The 11,788-nt window shown below is 39.4% G+C and overlaps 3 protein-coding genes across 3 annotated transcripts; 2 read left to right on the top strand and 1 right to left on the bottom strand.

Annotated features, from left to right (window-relative positions):
- Positions 1-925: 925 nt before the first annotated feature.
- LOC145897405 (uncharacterized) lies at positions 926-4,127 on the top strand. The gene is made up of 3 exons (XM_082985680.1): positions 926-1,136; positions 1,842-2,063; positions 3,174-4,127. Exons 1-3 carry the CDS (start codon positions 998-1,000, stop codon positions 3,671-3,673), a joined length of 861 nt encoding a protein of 286 aa, XP_082841806.1. The 5' UTR covers positions 926-997; the 3' UTR covers positions 3,674-4,127.
- A 591-nt stretch (positions 4,128-4,718) lies between these two features.
- Positions 4,719-6,469, top strand: LOC145899104 (uncharacterized). Its single transcript, XM_082987820.1, has 3 exons — positions 4,719-4,877; positions 5,223-5,340; positions 5,678-6,469. The coding sequence occupies exons 1-3, from the start codon at positions 4,824-4,826 to the stop codon at positions 6,010-6,012; spliced, it is 507 nt and encodes a 168-aa protein (XP_082843946.1). The 5' UTR covers positions 4,719-4,823; the 3' UTR covers positions 6,013-6,469.
- A 392-nt stretch (positions 6,470-6,861) lies between these two features.
- On the bottom strand, positions 6,862-11,542 carry LOC145899581 (isocitrate dehydrogenase [NADP], mitochondrial-like). Its single transcript, XM_082988430.1, has 10 exons — positions 11,359-11,542; positions 11,102-11,196; positions 10,874-11,039; positions 10,525-10,685; positions 10,083-10,229; positions 9,594-9,730; positions 9,202-9,353; positions 8,882-8,994; positions 8,337-8,527; positions 6,862-7,809 (listed from the first exon to the last, which is right to left on the bottom strand). Exons 1-10 carry the CDS (start codon positions 11,456-11,458, stop codon positions 7,728-7,730), a joined length of 1,344 nt encoding a protein of 447 aa, XP_082844556.1. The 5' UTR covers positions 11,459-11,542; the 3' UTR covers positions 6,862-7,727.
- Positions 11,543-11,788: the final 246 nt, after the last annotated feature.

The raw sequence follows: 11,788 nt of genomic DNA, 5'->3' as shown, positions 1-11,788 counted from the left end.
CACTAAAGATCTGTGGGCTTAACGCTAATGGCCAAACATAAAAGGCTGACGATGAGGCGTTGTTGATTGTAGCAGAAATGCGAAACTGCTGAACAGTACAGTGACATTTGTTCTGTAGTCTGTATAAACAAGGGACGCAGTGTCGGTGCCAGTATCTGCGCCAAGATTTACTTTTGATGGCGGTATTTGAAGGCAAAGCAGTACCTTAGCTAAACAGGCCAATAGGGTTTGGTTATGAAGTTGGAGAAGGCGCAAGTGTATGGTACAAGTTCTTTTGTTCACCACAGCATGTGAAACCTGCTGTTAGGAAGCATGCTGAGATAGATATATTGCCATCCAGCTACGGGAATTGTGCAACAGATTCAGGCATTGTGAAGCTACGTTGCTTTCATTTCATTTATTGGAACCGAAAAAAGGTTGAGGGTTGCGTGTTTCGAAAACAAGAAAGATATCGTCTGGTTACCCCCAAAACAGATGTAAACAGGCAATGTTTAATGGTAACTTACATATTTTTGCACGAAGGTTATGTATTTTGGGTGTTGGCGACCTTTCGATGACAATGGCCTGATATATGACTTAGCGTAGGGGTCAGACAATGGATCCAGACATTCCGCAAACATTAGTCTACTTCCTGGTGGTCTTGCGTGGATTATGAACTGTCGTAAATTTCTCGTTGATTTGTGTAATCAGTGGCCTTCGTCACTAGAAAGCTATTTTATTGTTGTATTTTCGTGTCGTTCACCGCAATTTTTGTCGGTGACATTGCAGTTGGGAATGTTTTTGTCCCCTGCTGTGCGATGTTGTTCAGCTAGTAAAACTAAAATGTTATTAAGAACGATTTACGTTTCCTGTGTTGTACATAATCACAATCATCCACGAAAATGTATCTTTAAACACTAATAAAAGCATTTTTCCCCACAGGTAATTACATAAGTACCTGCTGTACTCCACATATAAGTATTTAGTGTATTGAGAACTATGCGATAAACCTGTAAGTATGACTTTTAAGTGCTTTGTGGGACTGGCGCTTTTCTGCTTGACTTCTTACGAAGGTCACGCATCAGAAATTGTGGGAAGAACACGACATGAACTTGATACTGGTGGCAATTTTGAAGTTTGTGCCAGCTCTTCTACTGGTACGTACTCAAATGCAGGATATCGAACCCTCCCAAAAAAACCCGGTCGTTGTCCACACAATACCGATTATTCTTTGTTTTTGCACAATATCGCGTTAAAGGGTATTATGACCGAATAAAGGTATAGATTGCATTTCTTTTGAATTACCTCATCGTTTTGCTCATTGAAAAACCGTCGAAATCGTGCCACAATTTTCAAGTAAAGCATTTTTGACTTTTCACTATATATCCAAGACCATTCCTCAACCAACAGTTTGTCCAACAATCTTATGTACGATTAGGGAGTGACAAATAAATATAACCAAACAAGCTACGGAAGGTGCAAACAAACAGGTGTACACACTGTTTCGACCTGTAAGGTCTCATCAGTGTAGCTGGTGACTGTGGCACCGGCGAGCTTTTACACTAGCAAGCACACAGATTTCCAGTCTGCAGTGTGTACACCTGCAGCTCTCATTGGCTATTGTGGCCTTTTTGCGCATATAATAAGTTACGGGAAGAAATATAAAAACTCCGGTACAATATGATTTGATTTAGGGACAACCCAGTTTTAATTCATGCAAGCGTATCGTTAGATTCATCCGCGTGAAGTGGAGTAAGCCAAGCTTATCGCGTGATACAAAGAATCTCTATCGGTTCAGTGCGGTTGCGACCAGTTGTGTATTGTCATCAGGCCGTGAACGCTGACATTGTTCTTTTGCGTAGACGGCCTGGAAAGCAAGTCGGTAGACTCTGACGTAATCTTGACAGGAACAGTTTTGGAAATCTTCGACGAGGGGGGGTTTAAATCGGACGAGGGCAACGATTATCTGAATCCCGCGACCGCCCGCCACAATGGCACCTCTGTGGGCCGCGTCAAAGTGTGGCGGGTCGTGAAAGGCTCCGTTAATGACGTCACCAGGTCGAGACGCAGGCGGCGTTCCACAGGTAAACAATAACAACACGTGTTTTCTTCGTTGATTGTATATGTAGTACCGTTTAATTAGCACCAAAGGGTAAATGTGAAGTGCAAACAAAAACGAACAGTTGTGCATAAATGACCAATGTTCAAATAATAATACAGCTGTAATTTCCATACCGCACTCAAGCTGTAGTCCATATTTTTCAAAAAATCTGCGCACTCGTTTCAGACATATATGTCATCACAATGGTCATAACAACATATTGTGTGGATTGTGCAATATGTCAATGTGTCGAAGATGTCTTAAAAAGGAACTAACGATCCACAAGAAAATGTCCAATTCCTGGTAAACGAGGCACGAGCGGCAAACAGGGGATGATTCATTCTTAATAACCGAGCCGATAAGCAATCGCGGACACTCCACAAAATGTCAAACAAGTTGTATTGGCTTTTAATAATATCCCTATGACAAACTCGAATAACTGACGCATGCGCTTATGTTTGTTTTGACTACGATAGAACGATGTCTGGACCTATTCGGGCTTAACTGTCTAAAAGCCTTTTCTCTGTGATTTTGATGTAATATTGAAGCATACACTTACCTTTTTTGCCAAAAATGGATGTAAATTTATAAAATAATTTGTAGTAATCGATTGTGTCAGGTTATAGCAAGGTTTATTAGCTTCGAAGCCAGGGCAATGCACCTTAGCTGGATCGGCCACTTTTCCAACAAGTCATGTCTGTGGTTGCGTGAAACACTTCCGCGTTACCAAGTAATAAATAATTTCAACATGATTTACACAATAGTTAAGGTTGTTTATTATATTGAAACTTCAATTTCAGCGGTGCGGCGTATAAGTATGTGGTCTATAACTTCTATGCACCAGTCTGTCAAAATAAGTGCATCAGAAACTATTTGAATAAGAGATACCGACGATGCTTGTAAATACAGGCGAAATATATATATCATGAACAACGTAAAACAAACGACTTGGGATTACTTGCAGGATTTGTTATAAAATCTGTTACTGAGCCTCTGTTGGCCATAAAGAAAACAGGGGATTCAAAGTATTCAAACTTTCATTTGTCTCAAACAGCAGATCTTAAAGTTCGTTTAACGAAATGTCTTTTGAAAGGAAAAAAAGCGAAACGAAATCCCGACGAGAAAGTGATGCTTGCGGGACAAGACAACCCTGTCCTGGACATCCACGGGATGAGGAACAACCTTCTGTGCGGGAGTTTCGTGAATGAGGGAGACACGCGGGTGTTTTTCCTGAAGAAGATGCAGGATCACCGGGAATCGCGATCACGACGCCGCAGGAGCGGGAAGAAGAAGAGGAACGGAAGAAAGAGAAGGAATAAGAAATCCAAAGGAATGAATGCAGGGAGTGAAAATAAAGTTGGAGCTTCAAGGAAGAGCAAGGGGGAAGGACGGAGCGAGTCATCGGGTACTGTGTGGAAGCGACTGCTCGGAGGAGAAAAGAAGAAGAGGAAGAAGTCCAGGGATGGGAAAGGGAAGCGTCCAAAGAGGACCAAAAGGATCAGATCACTGTTATTGATGAACAACGAACCGGCCAGAATCACCTTGAAGACATTGGACAGCGTTGTCGGGTTTGCGACACAACAGAACACATGAGTGGCGAAAACCGCGTGTGTTTCATATTGAGTTAAATGATGACTTTTTTACTCTACCAGAGGTTTCCAACCTTTTCTCGCTTACGGCACCCCCACGCAATTTATTAGAATTTTTTGGCGCCCTAAGACCGCCACGAATGGTTTTAATTTCATGATTAAATTTGTGCTTTCTACGCATTACCAGTAAATCGTATGGAATGGAAATAAAGAAAAGTTCGCGGCAACCCTGAAAGTTACAAATGGCACTCAGGGTGCCGGGGAACCCCAGGTGGCAACCACTGCTGTAAACAATGACTTTCAATTTTGCGTGCACTTTTTTATCGCGACCTCTAGGTTTTTATGCGTATGCTGATGTGTTACTGCGCGGGTCGCAAGATGCTTTCTTTTTGCTTCCAAAATGCATTTTTGTAAAGCTCCGAACTGTCACCCTTGAGATAAAGAATATTCTATAAGCATTCATTGTCATTCATGCATGCACGGTGATGGAAACTGCTTTGCATCTGAGAAGGAGATTTTGGCAGCAGTTTTATATCACGTTGGCAATTATTTTACAAAATTTTGGAACACTATTCACATATTTTCTGAATTGCGAAATAAGGTGACCCACGATGCAGAAAGCAATGATGTTTGAAGACGTTTCAGAAACGTATGCCGCTCTCAGTAAATTTTTACAATTGCTTTCTGATTGCGCAGATGAAACACTCTGTGTTTGAGCAGGCTGCAATTTACAAGTATTAAATTATTGAAACCATTCAGACCACGTTCCTATGGAAATTTACACGTGGAGAGCATGAATGACCGATATCACAAATAACAACAGACGTCCGGTCAACATGCAATTTGCGACGTGTTCTAAACCTCACTGATTGCAAACAAGGCATTCGTGACGTACCGTCTTCCGCAGAGTAAGGTTCGCTCGCCCCGGGGGCAAATGTTCTAGTACATGGTCACAGCGATTGTGACGTGTCGATGCTTCGAGCGACGTTCAACGAAATATTCGCCGCGCGCGTTCTGTATGTGGATGTTTAGTTGTTTCGATCGAGGGACACTGCAGTGCTTACGTAAGCAGTTGGTCACAGGTTACAAGATAAACCAAGTGGCTTAGGCTGAGATTATCGCTGGCTGAAAGAAGTTGCAAGTCTGTGATCAATATGATTGGGAGTTTGGTGTGCGGCTTTCTAGCCCTTATCTGTACCTCGGTTCAGGTGATTGATAGGAAATTACATTTCTGCGATAAAATTTACAGAAAAGTAAAATTTAAATTATCACAGACAACGCGATTAGTCAACATGTCATGGAATGTATGACTAACAAAATGCTACCCATTATACTCATAAGCATGTTCAAAAAATATATATGTAGCCTAATTGCTACAAATAAGCTATATCTTTTTTGCTCTATTCTATGGACAATTTCCCAATTTGTAAACACCAGTGTCATTGAGGTTAAATGCACCTTTTATGTGAATGCATTAATTCGGTTTCCTTGCAAACCGTTCACGAAAACGTGTGTGTTAAATTTACACAAATAATCACCAGATTACGTTTCAGGCACAAATGGAACTTGAGTGGGTGGCGGAAGAGAAAGTGAGTCAATCTCCCAAACTGTCGAACCCTCGTGGAATTAATATCGTGGAATTCCCACCGGTACCACCGCAGTTTTGGTCGGGTAAGAGTTATGTTTATAAATGTGGAAAGTATTTTTATGTGGGGAAGATCAAACAAAACAATCTTGGTTATGGACCCTTTAGCTTCGTACAGGTCCTGGTGCGGGCGCATGGCTTGTATTTCTCAATTATTGTTTATTTGCAATCCTGTCATGGTATTAAATAGAATCATTTGGATAAGACAGAAACTGAAGAAGCCAAAAAGCGAAATTAATATTTCTGTCAAAAAGATCTTATACTGGTGTGATCGTCCTTTTACTCCCTTTGGAGTCTCAGTAATATAATAGTTTACACTAGCAATTATAAGATTTTCATTAAATATTTTTTCCAAATATACAGCGGATGGTGAATGTGTTGACAACCCAACATACGCTGAGGATTGCAAGGTGTGGGCTGAGAAGGGATACTGTGCGGATCAAACCCTGTCCAAACACTACCCGAGATGGATGAAGAGGCACTGCATGGCAAGTTGCCGGTTTTGTCAGACTTCTTCCACCACTTACTGGAAATTAGCGTTCAAACTGCTGGTGGCAGCCACATTTTACGCTTGGATTTTCGGGATTTTCCCGGCCATTTTACCGCGACCCCGCTTGATGTCGCTGTGGATGTCCAATAGAAAACGTATGCGCACGATTATCATCGTTCTAGCGGCCATTGCACTCTACCTCGTGTAGTTCAGTATTTTATGATTGCCACAAGAGCAAAACGTTTTGAATACGCCGGCAACAGCTGTGTTGTGATTCTTTAGTCTTTCACCCATGGGAATGGTGTTTGTAACAACTGTGAAATGGTGTTTTGGGTGTTCCAGGGGTGCGTGGCAACAATAGGCCACTTTTGCTGTGCAGACGTTTTGTGCCTTGGACAATAATTCACTTTCTGGCGTCTAACTTTCTTTTTTTCTCTGCTTTTATGAGATTGTGTGGTGGCGGCGAAGGGCTGAAAAACGTCCAACACATTCGCACGAATATCCTTTGCCGCATATGATCGTGCCCAAAACTTGCAAAAAAGTTATTTATCTACGCGAAGTTCCTCACACTCCGCAACTGAAAAACGTTTCGAGGAACTCTCTGCACTGATAGTTCATATGTTGCCCTGCAAAATGGGCTCGGCTACTGTTTCGTTGTATTTTGATGTGGAATTGTTCAGTTCTGAAATAAACGAGCAACAACACTGTTATCGTACGGTTGCTACGCGACGCGTTTTGTTGTTTTGTGACGTAAAAGATGTCCACGGAAGTAATTCGCAAATACATCGAAAAGACGCGAAATACTTGGAACGCTTCTTTGAATAGGAAAGTCAAAAGCTTAAACGACATATTAAACAGGCCTTTTAAACACAGCTGTGCTAATCATCAGTATCTATTAAATAACTAATGCTGACTTCACCGGTTGTAACCACCAACTGGTGTAATTTGAAAGATTTGCGTACATTTTTCATAAAACAGCATTTTGCGTGGAAGCATAATTGGTTTATTCAAGTTTAATAATTTTTTGCAAAGGCTGCAATGCAAAAAATTATCAAGAAAGATTAAAGGCACGAAGTCGTTGATGTAAAACAACCAAACGCACACAGAGGGGTTTGTATCTTTATTTGACACTCCGCACAAACCTCATGGAGGCTCCGCTCTTGGAGGCAAACGGTTGAACACACGAAGCCGTACGCCAAAAACGTTCCACACGACTGAGCCATAAATTCACCTAAAATCCTATATAAAAGGTACATCGACACACACAAGTACGCCTATAACATCCTGATACACCGGGCATGAACAATCGACACGGAGGCCAACGGCACAAGTGCAGGACATTTTAGTGCACTTATTGTACATTTTTATGCGCTATTATAATTGAAGTCACATTAGAAATGAAATCAGCAAAATATGCGACCTTTTTACCGGATTCTGTAAGTGAGGTTTACGAAGGGAGTGCAGTCCAGAGTCTGAGGCTAAAAGCGCACATAAAGGGAAACTTATTGAGTTAAAACTAAATTTCATTAATCACGATTGGCAAAAAAAGTCTTGAAATGAAAAACAGCGCTCATGAAATAGGTGCGACGACCCTTCGTATATATGAATGTTCTTACAGGCAATAGCAGTTCCATTAAAATGTTCTACTTTGTTTTGAATCGAAATTAATAGGATTGGGGACAGGGGTCTGTCCGTTAGCCAGTAACACTAGAAATTAATAAAAAAAAGACACAGTCATAGGGTCAAGACGTTTAGCACCAACTTCACAAACAAGCTGATGATGAATAGGCACTTACAGTACAGCAGAAGAAAATATGTAAATTTTTCTTAGAGAAACCTGACAATGTTTTGTTTTGCTAAAAAGTTTCTTATTATGTCATCAGGCACGCATATTCTGATTGTGGTAAAACGAATGCTGTCTGCTTAGTTCGTCGCTTTCTTCAATCCCTTCTCGATCGCCTCCAAGAAATCCGTGGTTATGACGTAATGCTCGTTGAGCTTAACGCTGAAAACAACATAAAATTGTTAAACATATGTTTCAACGCAACAGTTGCCTTCGTACTGCAGGTTCTTACTTGAGATAGGACAACGCAGAAAGATTGGAATTCGGCGGGATACCAATATCCCCAACCAATCGGCCGAATCCGAAAACGTAATGACGCCATAAATTAAAAAAATTGGTCGTAATACGCACGAACAGTTTTTTTGCTGTAGCGAAATGATGTTTACGTCGTCATTGAGTATTATGAAACATTGTCAACGCATTTCTAGTAGAAATACAGGTGGTACTGACCTTCCAACCTCCCCGGTTTAAATTGCTATTTTACAAACATTCATTACCAAATACCAACGTTTACTCTGATGAAAATACTGCAGCACTGGCATAATTTAACAAATATGCAAGGATAGCATCATCAACAAATCGGTATTACATTGTACAAAATTGAACACTACTGAACCCACTGTAACTCGATGTTAACTAAAGCTGAAATTCCTGAAGCAAAATATCAGTACTTATCAAACTATACTTACTTCTTCAAGCCATGAATGCAACCTGCCAAGTCCTTGGTCATCACTCCACTGTCCACAGTATCCACACACACGTCTTCCAAGGTTTTGCAGAACTTGATGAGGTCGTCATTTCCATCCAATCTGCCCCTGTGTTCAAGACCACGAGTCCATGCAAAGATGGAAGCGATGGGGTTGGTACTGGTTGGGTTACCCTGAAAAGTAGGGAATTTAAGTATAACCTAATGTTGGATAGCAATTTATCAGCAGTAAAACTAATGAAAATGGGTGAATACATACATTAAACTGACTCAGTGGCAAAGAAAATATGTTTTTACCGCTGACATCTGGAAAGCTTTAAATATTATACCCCACAAAGATTGGGAAAATCCCACTTTGCCAAGAAGCCAAAACCTGTTTAAAACTACCAACGTGTTTCTCCACAGGTATAATACAACCCACTTCAACCTTTGATTCTATTTATACGAACGACCTTTCATTGAAGCATCATGTAGCATTAAAACAGAATGAGTTACATGCCGGGTGTATTAGGTTACAAGCATTCCAACCTTTTGATGTTCCCTGTAGTGTCTTGTCACCGTGCCATGAGCTGCCTCCGATTCAACTGTTTTGCCATCAGGGCACATCAAAACACTTGTCATCAAACCAAGTGAACCAAATCCTAAATTTAATCATAAAAATTTGTGTTTAATGCTCAGTTATTTTAACATACAAGTTGATTGGTTAAAAACTTTTTTTAACATACAAGTTGATTGGTTAAAAACTCAAAACCACCTAATGTTAGGGATTATACAGACGTTAAACATCAATGCACCACTGGTTAGTTCATAGCATCTGCTTATGTTATATTATGAAAACAGAAACTCACCTTGTGCCAGGATATCTGACTGCACATCTCCATCATAGTTTTTGCAAGCCCACACGAAAGCACCTGATGACTTAAGCACTTGGGCCACCATGTCATCAATCAACCTGTGTTCGTACCACATTCCATTTGCATCAAAGTCTTTCTTGTAATGCCTGGAAACAGGTAATAATTGTTTTAAAATGCATAACTTTCAGGAAGTTTTCCTGTAAATATTCAGTTAACCAATAAAAATGCCTAGAATCTATAACAGCCTTCACAAAAATATGTTAATATATGAATGGATAGTTTGAATTGCAGATTTTCCAATACAGAACTTAATGAAAATGAGGTTTACGAAGCCCAGGAATGGTATGATGAAATGTAACAAAATAAACAGATATATATAATATTACTTTTGGAAAATGTCTTCGAAGATGTCCTTGAAGCGCCCATCGTATTTCTTCATGATGGTGTTTTTGGTACTCATGTACAGCGGCCATTTCTTCTGCAGGGCAACCTTCATACAGCTATGTGCAAAGTCAGCAATCGACTGAAAAAGATAAAATGTTTATTCAACATTATACAGCTTTCATAGTTATGCCAAAGCCCAAAGGTTACGAAGATACTGTACATTGCACTGGGATGTTGTTTACCGGTAACAAGTCAAACAACACGAGTGCAGATGTGATTAATCATTAACTACAAGTTGCAACCACAGATATGGCCTGTCCCAATGAAGGTCACTGAGGTCAAACGCTTTTACTCATATATTTTAAATATGTTGCATGTTTTTGCCGTATGCAAAGTGAATTAAAATTAGTTGCATACAAGTTGACAAAAATACACTACATATTATATAATTTCCAAGCAATATTATAATCAGGCAAAAAAAATTTACTTACGGCATCAGTGTTGTACATCGCCATGCCAACACCACCACCATCTTTGAAGTCATAAACTTCCATATCAAGAGCTTCACCTCCCTGGTCAGGTGTGTAAATCAAACGCATCTTTCCAGGTCCTGGTGCTACAAAATCAGTTGCCCGGTACTGAATAAGAAAGCAAAATGTTAGGCAACGATTTGATTTACTTCAAAATGCACAAAGATAAGATTTTCAAGAACTTAATATTAATACAGGTAAAAAATGCACCAATTGTTTTGTTGTAAAAAGAGTAAAAGTAAGCAGAATAAACGAATATGTTGAAAACGATTTATTCTAAACAGTCAAAATTTTTGCACAGTCTTCATCTCAAATATTTTAATTTGCTCCATTGCATTTTATCATTGCTTGAATACATATATATACTGGCACATTAATTTTAAGTCAAGTGTGTAATACAAACCTGGTCACCATGAGCATGACGACCAATAACGATGGCCTGATTCCAACCAGGTACTAGGCGTGGGACAACTTTGCACAGAATGGGTTCGCGGAACACTGTTCCACCCAAAATGTTACGGATGGTTCCATTTGGACTTTTCCACATTTGCTTCAGGTTGAATTCTGAAAAGATAAATGATAATTTTAGAAAAAAAAATAGCTATAGAAAGCTGATATATTTGAACGATTACAACTAAACAAGATAAAAAAAATGACCAAGAGGAATTAAGAACTACATTCTAGAAACTTCTTACAACTCTCACAAAATCACAGCAACAGTTATCAAGTATGTAACTACGCGCATAGCTCACCAACTACTCTTTCTTCATCAGGAGTGATGGTTGCACATTTAACTGCAACGTTGTACTTGAGAGTTGCCAATGCAGAGTCAATTGTAACCTGGTCGTCAGTTTGGTCACGGTAGGGCAAACCAAGGTCGTAATATTTCAAATCAATATTGCAGTATGGTAGAATGAGCTGCAAAACACACATGTAAATTTTAATAACATATCAAACGTCAGAAGATTTTGATCCAATACTTTCTCTTTGATCATCTCCCAAATAATACGAGTCATTTCATCTCCATCCATTTCCACAACTGGGTTGGCAACTTGAATTCGCTTGTCCGTTGAATCTGAAACCAAAAAACATGTTTACACTTAATGCTAAATTGTGGAAATAACAAAGCATTCCACAACAGATATCCCACACAGAATTAAGTGTTTGATAACAGCTTTTGTTAAAGCAACATTACATACAGAAATTGTAGACATGCAATGAATTTTTTTATACATACATTGACGTTTTGGCTGAACTTTTTGCATTCCACACACCGATGCTACATTGACAGATTGCCGAAGCATCTGCAGCAAGTTGGTTGTCTTTGAAAGTGCCATGTTTTATTGCACAAGCAGTACAGAGGTGTATTACAGTTAAATTAAAAAGATTAACTGGCAAACCAAACCGAAATTGTTCTATTAAACTCTATCACAAAATATACTTTAACAAACCTTGCACTTATAAATACAGACGTTGTATTACAACGATTAGAGAAAAACAGTTTAACTTTACTAAAATGCCACACTTCTTAAAAATAACATTACAATCACACATTAGTCAATATACAACACGACAGCAGTCAATACAAGTACGAAAATATTTTATCAAACAATAATAAATCAATATTAACGTGAAGTATGAAGCGTAAATCAACTGTTGAACCGAAC

This window comes from Ascidia mentula, chromosome 4, assembly GCF_947561715.1.
Source record: "Ascidia mentula chromosome 4, kaAscMent1.1, whole genome shotgun sequence".
NCBI lineage: Eukaryota > Metazoa > Chordata > Ascidiacea > Phlebobranchia > Ascidiidae > Ascidia > Ascidia mentula.
Note: the sequence above shows the minus strand (reverse complement) of the source record. Positions and strands in the feature narration are given on the sequence as shown.

What these genes read in the sequence shown, in the direction of transcription:
- LOC145897405 (XM_082985680.1), top strand. Translation starts at nt 998, where the DNA reads ATGACTTTTAAGTGCTTTGTGGGACTGGCGCTTTTCTGCTTGACTTCT. An exon ending in TTGTGCCAGCTCTTCTACTG is followed by an intron (nt 1,137 to 1,841) that starts GTACGTACTCAA and finishes TCTTTTGCGTAG; the next exon opens with ACGGCCTGGAAAGCAAGTCG. An exon ending in ACGCAGGCGGCGTTCCACAG is followed by an intron (nt 2,064 to 3,173) that starts GTAAACAATAAC and finishes GTCTTTTGAAAG; the next exon opens with GAAAAAAAGCGAAACGAAAT.
- LOC145899104 (XM_082987820.1), top strand. Translation starts at nt 4,824, where the DNA reads ATGATTGGGAGTTTGGTGTGCGGCTTTCTAGCCCTTATCTGTACCTCG. An exon ending in TTATCTGTACCTCGGTTCAG is followed by an intron (nt 4,878 to 5,222) that starts GTGATTGATAGG and finishes ATTACGTTTCAG; the next exon opens with GCACAAATGGAACTTGAGTG. An exon ending in ACCACCGCAGTTTTGGTCGG is followed by an intron (nt 5,341 to 5,677) that starts GTAAGAGTTATG and finishes CCAAATATACAG; the next exon opens with CGGATGGTGAATGTGTTGAC.
- LOC145899581 (XM_082988430.1), bottom strand. Translation starts at nt 11,458, where the DNA reads ATGGCACTTTCAAAGACAACCAACTTGCTGCAGATGCTTCGGCAATCT. An exon ending in TGATGAAGAAAGAGTAGTTG is followed by an intron (nt 10,686 to 10,873) that starts GTGAGCTATGCG and finishes TTATCTTTTCAG; the next exon opens with AATTCAACCTGAAGCAAATG. An exon ending in GTCATGCTCATGGTGACCAG is followed by an intron (nt 10,230 to 10,524) that starts GTTTGTATTACA and finishes TTTCTTATTCAG; the next exon opens with TACCGGGCAACTGATTTTGT.